Genomic DNA, 25,859 nt, shown 5'->3' with positions numbered 1-25,859 from the left:
GGGAAGCACACATATACAGCCAAACAGTCAAAATGCACATATAGCAGTTAAAACAAAAGAAACGATGACGCAGAGTTACTACCGACTACGCGCACACACGGCAACACTTATACAGTTCTAATTTACAGACGGCGCCAGCACACATTTACTCAAAAGCAAAGGAAAGAAGCCACTCTCATAGACAAGGGGGCAGACGAGCCTGTAGGCCAATATGCGCGTGGGACCTGAAGGAGCGGCCAGGCCCGCGAGACCGGAGGGGGGGGGTCCTTCCCGCGTCCTCGTGACGCGTTGGCGGACGAGCCGCAGATGTGGCCGCGTGGCTGTGCCCAGACTCCGTGCTCCTTCGCGGGTTTTGTTGGCATGACGTTTGGAGTGGGGTGGGAGCGGGGCCCCCTTTTTGCACTATCTCAGCGCGGGGGAAAGGGGGAATTGTTGATGCCCTCGGGGAGGAGAATGGCTGGCTGGCTTGGGTCCCGCGACGAGCGATCTCACACCGCGAACTCGTCGCCGACCGCCGTCCTTCTCGCCTCGGACCCGAGCTCCTTTGCCTCTTCCCGCAACTCTCCTTAACCGACTGCAGAACCCAACTCGATGCCACACCGATGACTTCGCCACCCGACTCCACTCTCTGCCACACCGATGACTCGACTCACTCTGCCCTGCCGACACACACTGCTACTGCCACACTCTGCCGCTGCCACACTCTGCCGCTGCCACACTCTGCCGCTGCCACACTCTGCCGCTGCCACACTCTGCCACGATTCGCCTTGCGCTCGCCGTTTTATAGGCCGGCAGGATAAAATAATATGCAAATATCCGGATCAGGATGACCTCGGGGGCGGAGCCACGCTCGCCAATTGGACGGAGGAAAGTGGGTGTGAACCTCCCCTGATCCTAGAATTTGCATATATCGATTTCACACAGACGCGCCTGGAGGCGGGGCCAAGCCGCTCCGCGCTTGCTAATTGGACGGATCAGAAGTGGACGTGTAGCGTTCCTGATCCGAATTCTCCCTCGGAAAGGCCGCTACTTGCACTCGCGGCCCAGCACGCATCGCTGAACGAGCCCAAGACAGCCCGACGCTCATTGTTCACAGGTGGTGCGGGAATGGCCGTAGAAGGAGAGAGGTGAGGGTGGTGGAGGGTTTATCGGTGGTGGTTTGATGGTTATGGTGCTGTTTGGGAATGACGGTGATGCGATGTTTGCGGGATTGAGTTGTGAAGGTAAAGGTCGTGGCTGTTGGCGTTGTTGTTGTTGTTGTCTGAGGGTTGGAGCGTGGTTGTAGTTGGTGAAGATGGCTGGCGTGGTGGTTAAGGTGGTTGTTGTGTGATTGCGGTTGAGACGTGGTTGGTTCAAAATAAAGATGGAACAGAAAAACGGCTATCTCAAAGCGTCGCAGCCCGAATGAATCGCATAAATTCCCTCGAGACAACGGATTTGGGGCTAACTACACATGTACTTAGAGATATCTCACCTACGGGCCCTTCATGTTGTAATGCGAATTTCCACAGCCGTAACAATATATTTTTTATATATATATATATATATATATATATATATATATATATATATATATATATATATATATATATATATATATATATATATATATATATATATATATATATATATATATATATATATATATATATATATATATATATATATATATATATATATATATATATATATATATATATATATACATATATATATAGATATATATATACTTATATATATATATATATATATATATATATATATATATATATATACATATATATATACTTTTATATATATATATATACTTTTATATATATATATATATACTTTTATATATATATATATACTTTTATATATATATATATACTTTTATATATATATATATACTTTTATATATATATACTTTTATATATACTTTTTATATATATATATATATATATATATATATACTTTTTTATATATATATATATACTTTTTTATATATATATATATATATATACTTTTTATATATATATATATACTTTATATATATATATATATATATATATATATATATATATATATATATATATATATATATATACTTTTTATATATATATATATACTTTTTTATATATATATATATATACTTTTATATATATATATATATATACTTTTATATATATACTTTTATATATATACTTTTATATATATACTTTTATATATATACTTTTATATATATACTTTTATATATCCACCATACTAAAAAAAAATAGAATATGTATGTATGTGTGTTTGTTTGTTTGTTCGTCCTTTATAGGCAGCCGAACCGTTGGATGGAATAAGATGAAACTTGTCATGAGTGATCCTTGGGACATGAGAACGGACATGGGGGGGGGGGGGGGTCAAGTTCAAGGTTAAAGGTCACGGGGTCAAGGTCACCGGGTAACTTCAATTTCTCAATTTCATCCGATCGAGACGGGACCAACGCCATTCTACAGATAATAAAAATTAAATGACACAGTTGTTTGACGACATTCACTTCCGACTTTTGGTTTTCGAGTTATGACGTCATAAATTGACTAAAACGTCAATTTTTCATGTTTGTTTGTCCTTTATTGACGGCCAAACCGTTGGATAGAATGAGATGAAACTTGGCAGATGTGATCCTTGGGAACGGACATAAGGGGATCAAGGTCAAGGTCAAAGGTCACGGGGTCAAGGTCACCGGATAACGTCAATTTCTCAATTTCATCCGATCGAGACGGGACCAACGCCATTCAACAAATAACTGCACTCGCCCATGGGCGGGTACTTTGCTAGTATATATCTATAATTCCAGCAATGTGTGTGTCTGTCTGTCTGTCTGTCTGTCTGTCTGTCTGTCTGCCACCGTCGTTTCTCGACGACCGCGGGTCCGATCTGATTGAAACTTGCCAGGAATATTGCCGGGGACCCGCGGATGTGCCTTTTCAAGGTTTGATATCAATTGGATGAGCGGTTCCCAAGTTATGGCCATTTATTTGCCAACCAGTGACAGGACACTGTGCTATGACATCACTATTGACGTCACAAGTATTCTTCTTTTTTATTTTTTTTGCACGATTGACGTCACAATCCTTCTTCTTCTTCGTTTGATATGACTTCACAATTGACGCTTGGGACCTGAGTTTGTGCTTTTTCAAGGTTTGATATCGTTCTTCTTCATTCTTTCAGCCTGGAGGCCACGCACGTCTGGCCACGCACCTACGGGCCCGCACTCGAATATATAATTCCAGTGTTGTGTGTTGTGTGTTGTGTGTTGTGTGTTGTGTGTTTTGTGTGTGTGTGTCTCTGTGACAGCTGTTTCTTGACAACCACTGGTCCTATCTCATTGAAACTTGCCAGGTATATTGCTGGGGACCTGAGTATGTGCCTTTTCAAGGTTTAATATTAATCGGACAAGGGCTTCCCAAGTTATGACCATTTATTTACCAAACCAATGACAGGACACCTTGCTGCGTAGACGTGGCTGTTGGGGAAGAGATCCTCAGCCGTGTTCCCCATTTTGGGTTACAACGTACAGACTTCCTGATAGTGATGACTTACTGTATTCTAATAATTTCTCGATTTCTTATGCACATTTATAGATAAACACAATGCCCCAATCCAGTCGTCGTTTACGAAAGCGAAGGAACGGCCTGTGTGGTTGTTTCTGGCTCGCGGTTTGAAAGTTTTTTTTTTTTTTTTTTTCTTTTCTTTTTTTTTGGGGTGGGGGGGGGGGGTTTGCACGTATGGCCACACACGTATGCGCATGTACTAGTCTTTACAAATATGGTGTGTTTTGTTTACGGGGTAGATGGAGGAATAAAGTTGTTTGGTCCGTGGACGTATCAAAGACATCTCAGTGTAAATTATGTAGGGAAACTAAGCTGAAGTGTTACGTGTCACCACACGGGGGGGGGGGGGTTGATTGGGATTAAGGATAATTTCCCCCAGTATGTGATTGCCCCCTGTGACTTATTACTACGTTTTTGCATTTACAAGCCAGCCATGAAGGAGTTGTGTTTTTATAACAACCACAACCAAAACAAGAAGCAAGCAAAAAACGTGCCGAGCAGGCTGAATCCCCGCTTTCCAGGGTTTCGTACCAGCAAGCCACGCCAGAAGTCGAAGAAGGGTGTGGTCCGCAGTCAGTCGTGAGAGGAATGTGGCGAGGACGGAGGATCTTGCTTTGCTCTCCTCTCGACATAATGAAATTGCTGCGTGATTCTCCTGTCGTGCTGTGAATTCGCTCACGTGGTGGAGCAAGACGCTGGCATTGACTCTTGGCTGATCATAAGAGATCGACCTTGAAGCCTCGTGTATAATCACCAAAGAGACGGCACCATTCTGCAGAGTGCCGCGGATCAGCAAGCGCGATCGACAAAGAAGCCGCACAGTGGTTGTTGAGCAGTGGTGTTGAATATCTCCTCACAAAATTCCTCACGTATGCTTCCCGCTGTGAGAAAGCGGCTCAGCACCATTTTGGGCACGTCGACCCGTGCAGGATGAAGCGCCTCGATTCTAAAGTTTCATTAGAAAAATCTCTGGACCAAGCTTTGTGTCAGAATAAAGAGAGGATTTGCTTTTCTTTAAATTTTGTTTCCCCTTTTTTTTTGTATACATTGTTGAGGCTCATATTAGAGCAAACACACAACACACACAGCAAGGGGGGCATGAGACAAGAGGGGTGAGAGAGGTAAGGACAAAACAATGTTGAACAGAGGGATGGGGTGGAACACGGGGTATACAATATGGACATAACAAGGACTTTCAGGAAGGAAAGCAGGGAATTTGAAGGAGGTGGGTTTGGAGTGGATTAACGGGGGTAGAAAAGATCGAGGTTTTGGATGAGGGAGGATAAGAGGAAGTGGTGAATAACTGTTTTGAAGGCCTGGAAGGAAGAATGGGATTGAAGAGAGTTCGGGAGTTTTTTCCAAAGGTGAGAAAACAGGAATAAAAGAGTGAAGGTGAGCTGGTAAAACTACCAGAATCACGAATCACTGAAGGAGGTTGCTGGCGGACCTTGAGCGCCCTGCAGACATATGGGTGGGACATTTCGCAGACAGAGCGGGGTGTTGTGGGGGGGGGGGCGAGACCGGAGAGGAGATGGTGAAAGACAGAAAGACCACCGAACTGCCTGCGGTGAGAGAGTGAGAGGCCCAAAGACTCAGCCTCACCGCGGGAGATACCAATGATCATAAATGCCTTGGTTTTCACAGCGTGAAGCTGAGAATGGTGAGAGGCAGGAGCACGAGCCCAGAGGGAAGAGCAGTACTCCATCAGGTTACGGTCAGGAACTCAGGTGGGCTGAGGAAGGACTTTGCACGATGGAGGATTCCCAGTTGGCAACTGGCTTTGGAGGCCAGGTTGGAAATGTGATTTTCCCAGGAAAGATCATGGCAGATTGTGAGACCCAGAAGTCCTTGAATGAAACGACTTCTGCCAGAGGATTTTTGAGAAAGTAGGTGGGGGGGGGTTAGTACCCTTGTCGGTATTTAAGTCTATGCATAGAGGCACCTCGACTTTTGACTTATCTCACGATTATTGTTACATTTTGAATTACCCTTGTAAATATCTATTTTCATTAAATCCCCGTGTTTATTCCAAATTGCTGTGTCCGTATATTTGTCGTGGGGTTTGAGTATAAACCCCTTGTGCTGTGTATCCATCTGTTCCATCACTCCGCCAGTGCCGAATGCCCTTTACCGTGCACGCCATAATCTCTGTGGATCACGTGTCCCCCTCCTAAGAGAAACCGCTCGGCAATCCGGTCCTGGTTGGTGTGAACCACCCGTCCACCACATTTGGGTCGGGGTATAAAACTAACCGCCACACCTGCGACTATATATATATATATATATATATATATATATATATACATATATATATATACATATATATATATATATATATATATATATATATATATATATATATATATATATATATACATATATACACATATATATATATATACATATATATATATATATATATATATACATATATATATATATATATATATATATATATATATATATATATATATATATATATATATATATATATATATATATATATATATATATATATATACACACACACATCTTCTTCTTTCGGCTGCTCCCGTTTTTAGGGGTCGCCACAGCGGATCATCCGTTATGATCCGCATAATGATTTGGCACAAGTTTTACGCCGGATGCCCTTCCTGACGCAACCCTGGTCGCCTCTGACGACACAGGGATTACACACACACATATATATATATATATATATATATATATATATATATATATATATATATATATATATATATATATATATATATATATATATATATACAAACACACAAACACACAAACACACACACACAAACACTGCGGTTCTGAAAACGGCATGCCTCTAAGGCAACGGCATCCATCATACAGTGATCCTCAGACAGGTATTTCATAAATATATGTGTAGTTAAACCTTTCCCTCATGTCTAATTGGTCATATGGGACGAAGTGCGTTGTGTGGATTTCATGGTTAGGTCTGATAATATCTCTATCTTCATTCCAACTCTTTTCCTCTTATTCCTGAAATAAATCCAAGCAGGCACCACACCCAGACGGCTGCTTCTGAAAACCACAGCAACATCCTCCACGATAAGAATGCGTCTTCGCGGAGACCAAAGGAAGCACAACCTACCCGATGGAAAAATCCTCCACTGCAAGATATGGTGTCAAAGGGAATACTAGAACCATCCATTAAATCCCAATGCCGTACAGGACGCACGCGGTGCGCTCTTTTCAACCCGAATTATTTCCGATAATTTCCTTAAATCCATCACACAGTATGGGGCACGAATAGTGCACCTCTTTGTTCGGGTCTGCGCTCTGGTTCACAGCAGCATCTTACTGTCGATTTCCGCATGCCACCATGGCCACCAATGTCTCCCGCAGATGGCAGACATCCTCCTGCACCTCCGCCTCGATGCAGCCGCCAACAAGCAGAAGCATGCTGTCCTGCCTGGATCACAAGGACCGCATGGCATCCGGACGAAGCAAACACATTGATCAGCGCCAACCGCAGCGTGCCGGGGTGCCCGAGCAGGCATGCATGGCCGATGCGGCCCTCGGCCAGTCGCCGGAGCATGGCCCTGGATTTCGATGCAAGGCGATTCATATCACGGGGTTCGGAGAGAGACAATTTCACAGCTCCGCGATCTCTCGCTGGATGTACAATAAGGCCGTAGCTGGCCGGGCCGAACGGTGGCCGGGTCCAATGGGAGCACCCGATTCGGGTGACGACGCATCGCTTCGGGACGGCGCCCCGCCCTACACCGCCGGACCTAGAAAGAACGGATTGCGAGGCTGACCGGTGTCGTCGTCGTGATGGTAGTCGTCGTCTTCGTCGTCATCCTCATCATCTTTGACTGGCCTTCGATCGATCTCTGCATATGCTTACTGCGATGGAAGTCCCATCGGTCACTCCGCCCATTCGCTCTCGATCTTCGCCTCCCTATCTGTGGAATCCCTGCATTCGCCGTCTGGATCCACCTACTCCATCTGCTTGCCTCTCGATCTTTTACTTCGCGTGCTGACTCCCTCACCTGGCTCCACCTAAAGTCCCTCACTCACGCCAGACGGCCTTGCCCTTTCTCTGGATCGGTGCACATGCTGCGCCGACATCGTAATCAAGCAGGAGACATCGCGCCAACCCTCCAACAGGGATTGCTTGGCGGAGCGTCCCCCAAATGTGCTCAGAAGCACGATCGATCAACCGTTGAAGGTATTATGAGACCGTTAACCTAATCTCCTCTCCTTTCTTGAGATTAACTCCTCTTCATCTGTGTGTGTGCGTGTGTGCGTGCGTGCGTGCGTGCGTGCGTGCGATGGCGCCTGTCCTCACTTAAGTTAAGAGTGCAGAAGAATTATATTGGAATAAGTCTGCTCTGTGTCTGCTTTCATAAGTTGCTTGTTTTGTTGACGTACCACACATTTCTTTATTTCCCTGCTTACACACAACAATAAATCTATTCACTGCATCACATATTTTTGATCGCCTGACTGTAATAAATCCTTTTGTAGAAATGTTCCGAGTTCGTTTGTGTCTTTTCCTTCATTGATCCAGCATTGTCCGTATCCTATCCTCGCCGGGACTTTATTCCCAACAATCCATTCCTTTTACCCGGTATGTTCCTTGGCAGTGTCCCTCGGCTGCATCTGATCCGGTAAGGTGGCCCGGTTTGGACAAGGCGTACCGAGAGCGTGTCCTCCAGTAATTATGTCACGCGATTATTTTTAGGTCACCAATATTAGACGGAGGACCCTAAGTCACGTGGTTGAGTAATTGGCATTCACGATCGGTTAGCGACTTCACGGAGTCATCCATGTACGACGGCCTGCGATTCCGGGGAGTCTGGCGGGAATCTGAGATAGCTCCCCCCCCCCCCCGGTCTTCTCACCTGACCCCCGGCCATCACTATATATATATATATATATATATATATATATATATATATATATATATATATATATATATATATATATATATATATATATATATATATATATATATATATATATATATATATATCTATGTGAAATATTTAAGAAAACTGCCAGTACTTGTGGAATGAAAATGAACCTTTCCATCTCACCACTGTTGTGTATCTCGTATGGAAATGCAGCACTGTGTTATATATTCAAATGCAGCCTGTGGTTGCTTGGCTGCATCATTTTCTGGAGGTTCAACTGTGTTACAGATTGAATTCCCCCTGTTTCCAGTAAGCTCGTAGTCATTTTGTTGATCTCAGAAGGATGATGGGCTTAGTCAGCCCACCTGGTGTTAATTCACTGGTTGACGGGCTTGAACTCCAGACTCTAGGAACTTAAGGCAGCCACTTTAACCGTTTAGCCAACGCCAGGCTTACCAACATTGGATGAAGGGCGAACATCTCACTGAGATGTAAAAATTAACACAGGATTTGTTGAGATTATATTTTTGGGTTCTGTTGTGTGTATACTTGAGGGAATTGATTAGCTTGTGTTTGTATCATTGACCAGGAATTGCACAAGTTCAAATCCTATTTTCTACATCTGGTTCATTTGTTTTAATTTGCATGTTTGGCCGGGAGTCGAGTGGGAGTTCGGTCCACATGTGTGCACCATTTTCTAAGAGCCATGGTTTGTGCTCCTGATGTATGCCCTCTGTAGGTCAGAGCAGGAATTTGTAATTTGTTCATGGTGCCGGTGGTAACTCACCTACTCTTCGTCTAAGACACAGTGGGTGGGATCTTTAATATCCACCAGTTAATGGTAACAGATGAGACCCCGGTTTGACGTGCATCCAAAGACAGCACACTGTGATGCAACTCCCTGCCTGTGAAGCACCAATTCGATAGTGTATCGTCTGGTCAGAAATTGAACCAGGACTCGATAGATCAAAGGTGAGTGCACGATCTCAACACTATCATGTTGATATCCCTGGGCACTTCAAAGGGCTCTGAAATTGCAAAGCTTCAGAAATTGCTCACCAGCCCCTTAACACTGCCAATGGCACTTGGTGCAAGTTTTAACCTTGAGTTGCTTCTTTCTTTTTTTCAGTGCAAGTGAGATTATATATGTAGTTGCGGACTCAGATTTCAAGGTTTGCCACGAAGGGAATCCCTCTGGTTCCTTCCTAACGCCTGGTCCTGTGGCCCGACGTGCCATGAAAAACTCCGTGGTTTGGCGGGTTGCTAAGCAACAGCGAATGTCAATTCACCTTGTCAACTCTAACAGGGTTATTTGTCTCACTTCGTTTATCTGAGGAGGTGACCAAATTAACCGAGTTTCGTGCCCTCAGCGTACACTGATTACTGCGTAGCACGACACTGAGTGTACCCTTGCTAACGAGAGCAAATCAAGTGGGGTACAACTTCCCGGGTAAATACATGCAGACTATGCTGAACCAATGGAGGAAAGGACAACCCAGTCAGATTTGAAAGACCAACCAACAATCTATTTATTCACACACAGAAACAAGCAATCATTGAACACATCATTTGCAGACAAAAGGTACAGAAGAGCAGACTTAACTCTAACATGTATTCCCCTCACAGATTTGCTTTGAGAGAAGAAACATGGCCATCATGCATTCTGGGAAGAAGAGACGAGAAGAACTGAGGAGAAAAGAAATCATGAGAAATGGAAACCAAATAGAATATGTAGAAGAATACATACACCTTGTGCAAAGCTTTAGCCTCGAGGATAAGAATTAAGAACACGAACTAAAGAGAAGAATCAAACTTGGATGGAAACGATATGGAGAACTTGGTAATACCATGAGATGTGGCTTACCAATATGTCTGAAAAGGAACGTTTTAAATCAGTGTATTCCAACTTCCAGAGTCCTGGACGTGAACAAAAATAGGGCTGCGTGTCCTGAAGCTCACCTGGATCAGGAGCAACAGTCACTCAAACCCCCCAACCCTCCACCCCCCCTTGGACCTTGAATGTTTTTTAAATGCCGTGAATAAACTTTATAGTCCTGCAGCGTAGTCTGATATTTCCGATCAATTGTTGAAATTTGCATAAAAGCACCAAAATTGGTACACATATAGAATAATGTATTCCGAACAATTTTAGACATGGAGCCACCCGAGATTGTGCCTTGGTCAGCTTCGGCGACCATTTTCCAAAATGGCCACCATTCTACTTTAGCGAAATTGGCTATATGCTCTTATTTTTTTATTGTATTGGTGGTAGATACAAGGAAAGTGTAAAATTCAGTAAGTTGACCATGAAAAGGCGTATTCAAATATTATGAGCCAGTATTTTCGGTAAAAAAGCCATTATTTGATTTGTAAATTGCTGCTCTCCTGAAACTTTTCCCTGAAAAGTACCCATTATTGCCTGGAGAACAAGAGTCAAATGATATTCATCACATTCAATGGGTTTGGAATCAACAAAAATTGCATTATATATTACATACTTTACTCTATTTTGAAAAGGGAACTGATAATCGTGATAATGACAAACTCAGAAAATGTCGTCAAATTATTGCACACTTCACTTTGAAGCGGCTACGGTTTACTGTCTACTACCATTTTACCAGGACACATGGTACACGCATACATCAGTCTAATACAATGAGTTTCTGAGCTCAAGTGAACTGGCTCTGGATCAAGAAGTCAACACTTTTAAAAGCAATGTGACTTTACATTTGCACATTCTAAGCTGGGCCGATATCTCAGTCTGTGTCTACTGCGTCTGTTTACTGGCATTCTCCTTCACAAGCACACAGTCCAGTGCATTGCAGATTAGCCTTCTTGCATTTGCAGCAGTTTCTACAGCCTTTTTTGCAGCCGCACGACACCAGCTCGAAGCAGCTTTTGAAGGCTCAGGGAGTGTGGTCCAGAGCGGTTCGTAGGACCCATCCTCTGTTTGCCGCCAGCCCCAGCTTGTTGGTGATGGAAGCACGGGTTGAGGGACCAAGACCTACCCCCAGACATAGCCACCCTGGAAGACTGATCTCTTCACATGCTGTTCCAAAGCATCGTAGGTGGGATGTTAGGTAGGTGGGATGCGCTGGACGGAGTTCCTCTTGGCGAAGAGTGTTTTTCTGGCCTCGTTGACATCCGTATATGGACTGGTGCGGTCATAGAGGAGCACCACAAACCTTTCAATGCAGTGCATTGTGTCCTCCTGGATGTTGACTGGCGTGGTGGTCAGGGTCACAAGAGAATCTGTCAGTTCTGGAAACGAGTTCGATGTGGCCCAGGCAGATTTCTTCCCATGCCCCACGAATGCTGATACCGTGTCACATGCGGTCATGGCATGGAAGACATGTAGGGCACGTGCCTTCTGTGGACCGAGGGAGGCAGCTATTTCATGGGCAGGGATGTAGCGGTGGTTCTTGCCCATCCCAAAGGCAATCCAGAGTTCATCCACGCATGGTGGTGCCTGGGCTCCCATCACCGCCAAGACGACGACGTCTGTGTCAACGGTTCGAACTTGAATCCGATGGTGGTCATGTTCTGCAGCATGGGTCACATGTAGCATGATGCGAGTATCCCCCTCTTCTTGACCGCATGGAGCCAGAAAGCTTTCATCTTCCTGCCTTGGAAGGCAGATGACTACTTCACCATCAGTGACTACCAGCTCCTTTGCCTCGTCATAGAAGGACTGCACCAGCACATCGGACAGGAAGGTGAAGAGCTCCACCTTGTTTGCATCGACACGTAGGAAACTCTGCCAGTTTCCTGGTATGGCTGCGGTGCTCACCACGCGCCGTCGCACCCCTTTTCCTCGTTTCTCCCTTGTCGCCGTCTTCAAGGAGCCATCTTTGTAGCTATCCCAAACGAGGTCGAGACGTGAAGCACGACGCAGCTGCCCCTCGATGTATGGGATGAAGACTTGGTGGGCATATTCTTCAAATGTCTTGGCAGTGCCAGGCTTCAACATCTGCACGATGATGGTGCCGTCAAGGACAACAGAAGTGACAGCAGGTGCATCAGACTGAGCTTCAGCAATGCCTTCAAGGCACACCAGCAAGTCGCTTTTGCTACCCAGGTGTAGCTTACCTGCATCAGATAACGATAACATCAGATAACCAATTAAAACACCACTTCCACCACTACCACCACCATTTTTTACCATTTTTCCAAATTACCAAATTTACCAAATTTACCAAATTACCATTTTTCCCCAATACAATGTTTGGAAATATAATAAATCAACACAAATGACATTTGTATTGTTTTCCTTTGTAAATGCACATCACATGGAGTATTTATCACCTCTGAGAAACCTACAAAGAGAATAACAATGACAGATATCCCACGTTGTTGAAGTAGAATGGCGGCCATTTTGGAAAATGGCCGCCAAAGCTGACCAAGGCAAAATCTCGAGTGGCTCCATATCCAGAATTGTTCAGAATACATTAGTCAACATATGCACCAATTTTGGTGCTTTTATGAAAAGTCCAACAATTGGTTTGCTCTGCTGCAGTACTATTAGTACATGGCGGGTGATGAAGGTTGTGGTCAATTTTCAACGAAATTGTGCATGTAGTTTCGGAGAAGAGAGCAAATACCTATTTTGTGGGGGGGGGGGGGTTCACCTTCCCCCCCACTCCGTAGACCCCCCTCATGAGCACAGATTTTGATGTGGTCAATACACCTTTGTTCGGCATTAGATATGAAGCTTGTGGCCAAGTTTCATCAAAATCGGTTCAAGCGATAATGACTGAAGTGTTTATGGATTGATTCACTCGCTCACTCACACATTCACTTACAGGCGCTGCTCAATCGCATAAGCTCACCGGACTTAAGTCCAGGTTATGTTAGCAGCGCAACGTCACATAGAACGTAATATGTTCAGTATTGCATGCAAGGATAGAAAGACAAATGGGTCAGAGAACAAACCAAAAGCCAGGATATCTTAGAAATAATCAAACTCAGGAAATGGCCAGAGGACAAACAATCATACTTGGGAAATTAGCAGAAGGTAAGATTCCAGGTCGACAACAATATTAACAACATGGAAACCTATGAATAGCAACAGGAACAGGTGAAGACCACGCCTAAGATGGAGGGATGAAGTCGACAAATATTGGGAAGAATCAATTCAAGTCAACAAAAAAAGCAACAGAGGGAGAAAAATGTGGCGTTAACATGCTGAGGCCTTTGTCCAGCAGTCGAATGAAAAGAGATGATGATGATTGAATGATATTTAGGTGGTGATTTTGGGTTTTTTATGTATAATTTTTGGGGCTTTTAATTGCCAGACGAGAGCTGTGTTGTATCAAATATTGAGAGAAGCGAGTGTTGGTGTTGGTGTTGGTGGGTTGATGCATGACAGCTGTTGAAAAGAAGGTGTTCCCCTGGGAGGTTTGGAGGCTGAAACTGAAGCACAGTGAACACTTCATGTTGAATGATATACAGACTGTACTGAAGTGTTCAGCTGTGAAAGGCCTTTTGAGCAAGTTTGCCGTAAATTAGTCCTTATGGGTTCATTTGGACGAATATTACTTTATTTCAAAAGGGTTTCCATGTGTGCCGTCGGTTGTTATCTCCACATGCGGGTTTCCGAAGGTGGATCGGAGCCCTCCCAAGTCTCAAAATATCCACATTCGTGTTTGTGCGTTTGTATGTATATATATATATATATATATATATATATATATATATATATATATATATATATATATATATATATATATGTATATGTATATGTGACGTGTGCATCCACACATGGGTGGGTTTCAGGAGATTGAACAGAGACTGTGTGTGTGTGTGTGTGTGTGTGTGTGTGTGTGTGTGTGTGTGTGTGTGTGTGTTTTGTCCACTGTAAATACAGACTTCATCATCTTTCTGGTCTACTCACTCTGCTCTTTGGACAATATGTCCTCTTTGGGATCAAAATTTGAGTTGGTGTTTATCCACATTTTAATTTTGCTCTTCAACGATTGAATGAAGACTGATTGCATTTCCACCATTTATTGCTTTGTGGTTAAACTTTATGTACTAATTATTTTATTTTGCCAATTTATCTTTTATATGAGAGGTCGTTTTATGTCACGTGTCTGCACTTTGAACATGGTTTGTTCCATGATGGAAATTTGTCATCATTCCCAAAGTGGTGCACTCACCAACTGTACTTGCTCGGTGTGGTTTTATGTGCAGACCACTCCATCTGGCGGCACGTGGTGGCATGGTGATGCTGGTGCGTGAACTCCTGGCGAAAGGCGCGAGCATTTTGGCTGTCGACCAGAATGGTGAGTGAGAGCTTCTTCAATGCAAAACATTACCCGTTGTGCTTGAGGTTGATCGAGTCCATGTGATGTTCGACAGTCATTGCTATTTTTTTATTGTGGTCTTTACCTCAGGCTCACTCGCAAGGGCTTCAGGTCATCTTGGGAGTGATGATAACCATTGTCTACTTTTGGGTAAATTTGATTTGTGGCCAAGCAAAGGAATGTTTGACTTGATGAGAGAGGAAAATGTCGATCCATCAGTTTGAGTTATTGAAAGCGTTGAACTCGTCTCCAATTTGATGAACAATGATTACTTGCAAGTTCTGCGCAATTCAATGTTACAGAAGAAGTGGATTATGAATGAGGCGATTTACGAGCAGTTCTAACAGATAAAAATATAATATCAAGGAATCGCACCAATTTCTAGTCCTTATGTTATTAAGGTGAATGGAAATGGATATGATCTGTGGCCATGCAGCAATTGCTGAAAGGGAAGGGCAGAATAACTATGGGATGGCTGGTTCATCATACCAAAAAACAATTGATGGGAAGTTTACTGCATCACCATGTCGATGATTAAGTGATGCTATCATACCAAGGATATGAAAATGATCCATTCAAAAAAAAAAAAATTGAAAATGAATACATTATCCTCAAAAGAACCCTCCTCCTCCCCACCTCCCAAAACAAACGAAACAATTAAATAAATAACATGAAACTGTTCCATTGTCAACACTCGATTTCATTCTACCCGTTATAAAAGTAATCTAGAAGGGCACTTGGTTGAGCACATACCTCCGCCATGCTGATTTAATTTACGTTTTATATCCCACTGATTGGCCGGATCTGGATTCTTACCTGAACTAAAATTTAATCGACTTGTTCTTGTCACCTAACCAACTCATCCACCAAGTTTTGTCCGAATTTGTCCATAACTTTTTGAGATGTCTTGCTATATATCGGTTTACCCTATCACTAAATGGTGAAGAATCACTTTTAAAAAGTTTTGGATCCATATTCAGATCTTCACCAAAATCGAATCGATTCTTCCTTGTTACATGCCAACTTGTCCACCAAGTTTCGGCCAAATCCATCCACAAGTTTCTGAGATATTTTGTTCACAAACAACACACAAATGAAAAATCACTCATGGAGTGACAACTTGGCAAAACAGCACAAAGTAGAATGGCATTCGGGAGAGCGCAAGCCTCTGCCAGGTGGAACAGTTTACGTTTTGTATCCCACTGATGATCTGGATCCGAACCAAAATCCAATCCGCTTGTTCTTGTCACCTATTCAACTCATCCACCTTGTTTTCTCATAACTTGTCCACAACTTTTTGAGATATAGTGATGTATTTAGTTTTGGACCCTATCTATAAATTTTAGAAATTAGGCCTGTGTTGACCTTTTGACCTTAAAATGAATTGGGAGTTGAATTCAGCAACCTGACATGAAAATGCTCTTCAAATTTCAAGTCAATCGGGTGAAAATTGAGGATTTTAGAAAGCTTGCCCCAAATTGGCCTCTTAACCTATTTTGACCTTTTTGACCTGCATTAACCTCAAAATTAATAGGTGGTTCAATTTGGTGAGCTGATCTGCAAATGCTCTTCAAATTTCAAGTTAATTGGATTAAAATTGAGGATTTTCGAAATTTGGCCTATGTTGACCTTTTCATCGATGGTAACTACAAAAATAATAGGTGGTTGAATTTGGTTACCTGATATGTAAATCCTTTTCAAATTTCAAGTTAATTGGATAAAAATTGATGATTTCAGAAACAATTTAAAAATTTGGCCGATTTTTGGTTGACCTTACGGCCTATGATAACCTCAAAAGTGATAGGTGGTTGAATTCATTGACCTGATATGCAAATCATGTTCAAATTTCAATTCAATCGGATGAAATTTGAGGACTTTAGAAAAATTGGCTCAAATTGGCCTTTTGGCCGATGTAGACCTTTTCGGTCCAACAAATTTTACAAAACTTCAATGCGGGACCGTCGCAGGGTTGGTGACATTTATCTCTGAAAATTTCAGAATGGTTGGTTAAACAGTTTGGGCTGGAGGTGAGCTGACAGACAAACACACATACAAGAAGAAGACGTCGTGCAGAGCACGATACTCGCAAAATTCATGAAACAAATTTGACCTCAAAATAATTGGCTGGTTGAATTCAGTGACCTGAAATATAAATCCTCTTTAAATTTCAAGTCAATCGGATGAAAATTGAGGATTTTAGAAATCTCACCTAAGTTGTTGACCTTTGGCCTATGTTGACCTTTTGACGTCAAAAACAATAGGCTTCTTTCTTATGACAAACTCTACCATGTGGTGAAGTTTCGTGAAGATCAGTTTAAAATTGTGACCTGCAGGTGACAAACAGAAACGGACACAATAATAAAATCGACGAAGCAATACACTTGAAAAATCTTCTATTTTGCGAGTAACAAATGGAGGCGATCAACATACTTATCAGAAAAAAAATAAAAAATTGCCAAGTAACAGACAGACAGACAGATGGCGGTGAACACAAAAGCTCCATCCACCTTCCATGGTGGAGGTAATCATTACTTAATAAACAGTCTTTTTGAGGCAAAATTCTCCATTTTGAGTTGCTTTCCAGTTATGTTGTTTGATGCACCATCCGACTGAATTAAAATAATAAAAATAAACCAATGTCACCCGCAGGGTGACCCGTATCTTGCCAAAAGGTGACCACGTGTGACTTCTTTAAGGTCACACTGAGGTGAACAGAGCTGCTATCCACCAGGAGCGACTCCTTGAGGAATATCTGCCGACGAGAGATTCCGATGAGAATCGTTCTACAGAGTAACCATGAAAAATATGCTTTTGCCTCATGACGTCACCAAATGATGTCATAATGTCTCAAGCTTGACATATCAAGAAAGCACTCATCGAGGTGTTCAATTTGAGGTACTACACGATATGGTTCCTAAAACTTGAAAATTTGACCTTGGGGTCAAATATGTTTGACCTTAGGCGCTAACCATGATGGTCAAGGCCAATCGCCACCAAAAATTAATCAGCTGAGCGCCAGACCATGAACTATATTCCCATGAAGTTTGAAGACGATCCGATCAAAATTACTCAAAAAAATAAGGGTTTCGTCGACTCCCCTGATTTGCGACAAAGTGACCTTGACCTTTGACCTTGACCTTCAAAATTTTATGCGCTGAAAGGGACCTCTATAGGCCTCTGATATGTGAAGTTACAAAAATTTCCAATTATAACTGTGCTCTGCAGAGTGATTTATACGTGATTACAGACCAAAAAAAAAATAAAAAAAACAAAAAAAAAACATATGAAGGTCAAGGCCAATCGCCACCAAAAATTAATCAGCTGAGCGCCAGACCATGAACTATATTCCCATGAAGTTTGAAGACGATCCGATCAAAATTACTCAAAAAATAAGGGTTTCGTCGACTCCCCTGATTTGCAACAAAGTGACCTTGACCTTTGACCTTGACCTTCAAAATTTTGTGCACTGAAAGGGACCTCTATAGGCCTCTGATATGCGAAGTTACAAAAATTTCCAATTATAACTGTGCTCTGCAGAATTTTTTATACATGATTACAGACAAACAAACAAAAAAAAAAACATACAGGCTGACTAACATATCTTGCAAAAACTTCGTTTTGGCAAGATAATAACCAATTACTGCACCGTAGTCCCAAGAAGGAAGCCAGCTATAACCCCACACACATACACACATACACACATACACACATACACACACACAGATATATTAAGTAGGCCTACTGGTAAGTACTTACAAAAGTTATTTTATTTGAAGTTATAACCTTAACTTGTAAGCAATTTTCCTGAATTCCCAACTGCTTGGATCATCAGCTCGGCACCGTTTATCATCGAGGTTTCGATCCTTTCATCCCTGAACCTCTCCAAATGGTGGATCCATAATTCCGGTCACAGGTCCACATCAGTAGATTTCTCAACATCAATGAACCCACAACCTCAAAGTTGTGTCCAGACAGTCCGTCAACACAGCAATACAATATCCTTATTCAAACTTATTTAATTACTACCTTTATTTAAAGTACGTATTAGTATTTTAGTAAAATACATTTTTTACTAAAATTTTTTACTAAATTTTAGTAAAATTTGAGTAAAATACGAAAGTATGAGTAAAATTATTACATTTGAATAACTTTAATCATACATCACTTTATATGATAATATATTAAGCGATAAACACTTTACCTTGCAGACATGTCCATTACACAGCACATCCATCAAACTATCATTGCCAACCGATATTAACACGCGGCACTGCGTATCTTAGCAACCATCAATAAATTATATTAATGCTTATTCATAATGTATTTTAAAAATAATATTTATTTATATCTAAATACCTCCATTATTGAATACTATCGATAAATATATGTTTAACCAATGGCATTATTTAAATAACTTACCTCACTAAAATAATTAATTCATTGTTATTAAATCAAATGCAATGCAATAGGAACTTGTTTACATGAAAACCAACCAAACTTAAATACAAGGTGACGATGGAGTCGAAAGATATTCTCACAAGACCTGATCAAACAATCAGCTAAATATCCTGTTTAACATGATGGAAAAAACCTTCTCAACATGTTCCACAAAAACATCCTTTACTGAACAAATTCTTGTAAATCTAAGCAGCTGAGATGAAAAGACATTGTAACCCATTTTGGTTGGTACATTGCTACCGAGAAAGGTGTACAAGACTACCAGGAAACTGAAATCATCAACTTTATGATATACACTTGTACGAAAACCATTCTGTCCAATCTAACGAACACATCAAGATATGCAGTAACTGTGCAATCATTACCTCTCCTGTTTACAATCAGGTTATCTGGATAAATCTTGTGAAGTTGCCTGTCAAAAAATATGATAGTGAGCCACACACACATCATCTATATAACGACAGGTATGAGATAATGTTTGAGCTAATCCTCATTTTTTTCTTCATCAGTTTCTGTATAAATGAAAATTCACAGAAAATAAGAAAAACGTCCGCTGGTTGGGGGCTACAGTTCCCCCTCATGGGAATACCCTTAACCTGTTGAAACATTTTCCCACAAAAAGATACAAAAGTATTAATAAAATAAAATTCGCAGCATCCTGAAACTTCTGCTTCTCAAAACAATGAAAACTTGATTATTTATTTTTAGAAAAGAATGTTCTATCAAACCTGACACATAAAAACTCATTTAAAGAGTTAAAAAAAACCTTGTCAATTACTTTGAAGCGTGAATCCCTCATTAGTACTAAATCCAAATTTGAATATAAAGTTGAAAAATCAAAAACTTCAACTCACTTGATATTGAGTCATCTAATCTTATCTAAGAACTAACTCAAAGGAAGAATTGATACTCCAGAAAGTGTTAATACCAAAATTCTTCTCAATTGCTTTACAATATTTCCTGAACTGTTCCCCAACAACTTGTAATCCTGAGTTAACTATAACTGTTTGGTGGAACACTGTCTGGCATCTGCTATAAACCTATACTTGTATGGGTTCGTATGAAGCTTCGGGATCCAGAAATGCTGAGGAATCCAAAGATTTACCTCTTTACATTTAATACTGAAATTATGAACAAAAACTTCCTGATGCTCAGACATAATATCTTGGAGTGACTTACGACAAGGAACATATGTGCTATTTCCTATACTTGTGAAACTAGCCATGGGTATAAATGCCTTGCTCTCTTCATAAAACCTCAACATAAGACTTTTTACAAACCACAACAAAATTAATGGCAGCCTTATTCACTGGAGCTATTATGTAGCTTTCATGAAGATTCCGAATCTCTTTACGAACACTCGGCTTGTTCAACACTTGTTTCGACCGACCCAGTGAAAGCAAGACTCGACAACTACAAAAACGTTTAGCTCCCATTTTCATGAGATAATTTCACTATTACTCATTATATTGATATCCCCAGAAACTACATGTCCATAAGAACCATATAGAAAGGGGGAAGACGAACATGCACAGTCAGTTTCCGAAATGTCCTTCACTATATCTATACTCAGAGTTTTAATTAATTTTCCATAATTGAAGGATGAGATTGTCCAATGATCTTGGTGAAAGTGAAATAAACCTTCAATGGGATTCGCTCCCCAATGTGTGCATATTACTTGCACAGTTGTGTGGCCGAGTGGTAAATCATTCACCCCCGCCCCCCCCTTGCTCCCTGTGCACAGTTCCACCCACGCTGTCATCATCTCTACCCACACCCAACCCCCATTAACATGGAGTCTGTAATTTGGCTCTCGTTTTGCACTTCATTTTACATTCTTCCGTGTGTCCATATCCTCTCTGCTTGACTTTTATCCTTAAGACCATGGAACATGCACTTAAGATGGCCTGTTGCACTCGGTTGTCTAACATTGTTCTGTACCTACAGGGCATACCCCGGTGCTGTCCTGTGCACCCACCAATGCTGTGGCGGAATGCCTGGCACTTCTACTCTCGGCAATGCAACCTCTCAACTCGAGCACATCCCGTTTACCAGTGATCTCTGCCATACCCCCTTGTGCCCCATCAAATGCTGAAGGTATAGCCACGTGCCCTCTTCATATCCACCGACATCTTCCTTTTTGCTCATGAACACTTGGCTCATTTTATCTGCATCCATTGCAGTGAAGAAGTCACAACACCTAAACCAGTTTCATTCTGCCCCCTGTTCCCTCCAGCAATGGTTGACCAACACATTTCGAGCAACCCAAGCAACGGAACTCTGTCACACTGCAACAGCCTCGATTACAAGGACGGTTCGACCCATATCGAAATACTCAATGCAAATAGCCGCTGGGGTGACCACCTGGTCGACTCAGATTTTGAGACCTACTGACGGAGCGATCCAAGGGACGGATGGACGAATGGTTGAATAGACTGATGTTAACGATTCCCGGGCAGAAACTTCTTGACACGGCAGGCCAATTTGACTCGCGTGCTCAACTCCACTGTGGCTGTGCAAACTACATTTATATCGTATAAAGGAAGTTTGTCCAGAAAGGCTTCTCAAAATTATTTATAGAAATGGTCTGTGAGGATGGATTCATTTTATTTTATTTTTTTTAATTTTCAGACTTTTTTTTTTGACTGCCAGCAAAACCTTTCCCTATATCCAGCAGTCAATTCGAATATTTTTTTGTGACGCTGCTATAACATTAACTGTGGGAATCCTTGAATAAACTGCAAGGTTGTTGTCTTTTTAAGAGCCGGACAAGTAGAAAGTCGTCGAGAGAGTGGTGTGCAATCTTTGGAGAGTTTAAACACTTAACCCACCTCTCTTCCTGCTTTCTCATCTTCCTCCTCTTCTATTATATTCTTCCTTGATCATATTCCTCTTCCCTTCTCATCTTCTTCCTCTTCTATCATATTCTTCCTCCTCTCTGCCTTTTTGTGTCTGTCTATCTCTGTCTGTTTATGAGTGCCTGTCTGTCTGTTTGTCTCTTTGTGTCTGCCTATCTGTCTGTTTGTGTCTGCCTATCTGTCTCTTTGTGTCGCTGTCTGCTCATCTGTCTGTCTGTCTCTGCTTCTCTTTCTGTCTGTCTCTGCTTCTCTTTCTGTCTCTCTCGGCTTCTCTGCTTCTCCCTCTGTCTCTATCCCTCTCTCTCTCTCTCATTCCAAAATCAAACCTCCAAGTTTTTGTTTACGCTTATTCGCATTTGGCGTCTTGCCGAGGTGGGGAACCCTCGCATAGCATTCGATCAGCAGTTTTCATTGAGCCTTTTGTGAAAGGTGAGAGGCAGAATAGCTTGGTGGGAAAACATTTTTTTTGGTGGTTGTCTGTTTGCAAGGCTGTTGAAGCCTGTTTGTAGTGTCTGTCCTGCATGCCAATTTGAATCCTTTGGGCTTCCCGCACACTTGCGAAACAACAACCACAAACAGCACTCACTTTTAAAGGCTACAGTAGAACTTAATGAGTTTTATTCTTCTTCTACTACTACTACTACTACTACTACTACTACTACTACTACTACTACTATTTTTTTTCACTCGATTCTGATGCTGCGCGTTTCCTTTACAGTGAGCTTGTGTGTTCCATGGGCCGTCTCTCCCCATCCCTAGTGAATGTATCTGCAATCTGCTTTCCAAGCACTTAATTCACTCTCCTCTTGGCGTATGTAGGGGAGCATGAAGGTGCACAGCCCAAAAGTCTTAGAGGGAGAGAAAGAGATTTAAAAAAAAAAATAAGAAAAAAGTTATATATGAGATATGTATATAAATTTCGGATTTAAACATGAATTCATTCAACTGTGTAACTTAGTTGGGGAGCATGGTGTTAGCAGTTCAGCACAAAGTCGTTAGGGTTAAGGAACCAAGCAGTTTTGCACTTAAACATCCTTCAAATACGCCTTGAGAATCAGGACTGAGACTCACCGAAGCCATTAAATGGTGACAGCTCATGGAGGGTGGACGGCAGGTTTCCAAGGCCCGATGTTGTGGTGGTCCCTGAGAGGGAGCTTGAGTCATTAAGTGAGTGTGTTGCATGAGGTTTTGGATCTGAGGTGGAGAGGGATTCTGAGGAGAGCGTAACTGGTTCGGTTTTGATTATGGGGTTGAAGTTGAAGGATACATGGCCGCGTGAGCTGTCTCCAAGGGTGTCCAACAGAAGGGTGCTGCGCCTTTCACAACATCCAGGCTCGAGAACGTTCTCCAAAGCACATGGGGTCACATTAGGGGGGCCTCAGGCTGGCCGCGGGTTGCTTGAAAGCCAAGTCCAGCCTTACCCGTTGAACCATTCCACGTGATGCTGTGCTCACTTCCCTCTTTTTATTTTTTCTTTTTATTTATTTTATTTTACTCTTTTTCTCCCTGCGCAAGACCCACGAGCCGGCAGGGCGGGTTCTAGCGGCCTGACCAGCCCTCTGCTCGATGCCAAATATTGTTGAGAAGCCATCGGAGGTGGGATTTGTTGTCATATAAACGCCTGTGTGATGCTACAACCTATTTTGGCTGCCTTTTCGTAAGGGAATGCGACGGCCATGGGGTAACGTTGGGTAAGGGTACTGTTTTGGCCACTGTTGTCCTTCTCAACCTCGATACATCAGATGCTCCTTTTAGTGACTTGCTTCTGTAAGCAATGTTACAATGTTTTGTTGCACAATATCACATTATTAGCATGTATTTTGATCCAACCACTAGTCCACTTTTTTTTTCTTTTTGCCGATTGCTTCTTCCGATGCTCGTTAATAACCTTTAATGGGAGAGAGCATCCGGCACGCACATCGTCAAGATGGCGGTGTGTACAGGTTTTGTGCCTTTTGAACGGCACCTTTCACAGCAACCAGTGAACTGTTCTTGCTCCAAGGGCTTTATTATAATTATTATTATTAATATTATTATTATTATTATTAAAAAGAAACGAGTCGTGGCTTTATTTAATTTCCTTTTTTTTTTTTCTTCATTTTCCTTCGGCAACTGGATCGTCTCGAACACGTTTGCGGTATTTGTCGGGCCTTAATGATCGGTGTAATAAGGCGATGAGTAAGTTGTTGAAAGCATCGAGAGCGATGTTTTACTGAACTACGATGTATCTATGAAGCTTGTATCGAAGTATTTTGTGCATAGCCAATCTGTACCATTAATTGTGCTGCAGCTTTGAGAAGATGTTCCGTCGCGAGCTTAGCCGAATGAGTGACGTGAAACGAGAGGGTGAATTGTTGATGGAAAAAAAAACAAAAAAAACAACCAGACTACACTCTTTTAACACTGCACTGCTCCTCTACAATTCAGGTCGTTCTGTGTTGGCAATCTGTATATTTGTTTTGAGGCTTAGTTGTGGTAACTGGATCCTTTTTATTCATGTTTTGTGTTTCTTATTTTGATCCAAAGAACAATTTTTGACTGTTTATGTAACAGCCTAGCAATAAGTATTAGCTTTTCTTTCGGTAGACGAGCGATGCTTTGTACCAGACGCACGATGCGCGGTTCCTTCCTGGAGGTTCGTTCACAAATGTGGTAGTGGTGGCGGTGGTCATGTGGGTTGTGGGGCTTTTTGGGATGGGGAAGGGTCTTGAGAAAGGAGCGTTTTAACTTGAATGGTATTTTAATCTCTGCTTGAAACTGCTCCAATTGTGTCTCCGGAAAAGGGAATTGTGCTTCACAGCGGTGCATTCCATCGTTGGTTTGTTTTGAAATTGAGAAATCTCAAAGTTTTTGTTTAATTTTATTGTTTCATTCGCGATCTGTGCAGTAGTCGATTTAAAAACCTGTGCCTGAAGAACTTTCTGCGTCCTTTGGACATGAAGATCTCCAAATTATTTTGCGGTTTTGAGATTCGATGGTTGTTCTCGCCGTCCAAATCCATTCGGTCCTTTCTAAAGCATCGGGTGCGGTTTTTTTTTTTGAAGCTTTTTGTCAAAGAATGCTGAGAGTTGCGTCTCCAGTGATTTGACAAACTCCTTGTTGAGAGTTATTTTTATTTTTTTGGATTACTCGAACCCTGTGGTAATTTATTCTTTTATCGAGTAATTTTATTTTGTGTTTGTGGGTGCGGTTGTTTGTGGGCAATCTGATCGTCGTCTCAGAAATTCCGAATCGAGTGTCCATTCAGTTGCGATAAATCGAAGAACACACAACAGGCTCTGAATTTGTTTTCCTGATGGAGAGAGCACTTTCACCCTGAGTTTAAAAATGAAATTGACCCTTGACCCCCCCTCCCTCCTCCCCTGCTTCGCACGCCACATGGCCAGGTGCTTTGCCGTTCGGATCTGTGGTCATCATGGTGACTCGACGAAGTGTCGTTATCGGCGGCATGCCGACCGACCCCTGCGATGAGTTGAGATGCTCGTTCATTGTGAGATTATCATGACAGGTACTGATTCCTCGTTTTCAAACAGTTTCTTATGAGCGTAATCACCAAGCTACATGCAAATATATTATTGTTTGCTTTAAAAGTGGCTTCCAAATTATTTTTGCATTTCACCAAATACACTCGTAAATGTATTAGGTGAGGTGGAGGTGGGGGGTGGGGGGGAAGGCGGGGGTGGGGGGAAGGCGGGGGTGGGGGGGAAGGCGGGGGGTGGGGTAGGAATTGTTTGTTGCGTTAATCTGAGAACTTGTCCTGCGAGTGCGATT

General features: G+C 42.1%; 1 protein-coding gene across 1 annotated transcript in view; it reads left to right on the top strand.

Moving 5' to 3' along the window:
• Nucleotides 1–24,470, top strand: part of LOC147027361 (serine/threonine-protein phosphatase 6 regulatory ankyrin repeat subunit C-like) — a 65,690-nt gene extending 41,220 nt beyond the window's left edge. The window contains exons 6-8 of the mRNA XM_085876712.1: nt 14,660–14,751; nt 21,178–21,327; nt 21,467–24,470. Coding sequence (XP_085732838.1) covers nt 14,660–14,751; nt 21,178–21,327; nt 21,467–21,624 — 400 coding nt within the window. The 3' untranslated portion in view covers nt 21,625–24,470. The remainder of the gene's footprint in view (nt 1–14,659; nt 14,752–21,177; nt 21,328–21,466) is intronic.
• The last annotated feature ends 1,389 nt before the right edge of the window (nt 24,471–25,859 follow it).

Source organism: Eptatretus burgeri, chromosome 4 (assembly GCF_056783735.1).
Source record: "Eptatretus burgeri isolate ZD-2024b chromosome 4, Ebu_testis_v1, whole genome shotgun sequence".
NCBI classification, from domain to species: Eukaryota; Metazoa; Chordata; class Myxini; order Myxiniformes; family Myxinidae; genus Eptatretus; species Eptatretus burgeri.
This window is presented reverse-complemented; position numbering and strand designations above follow the sequence as displayed.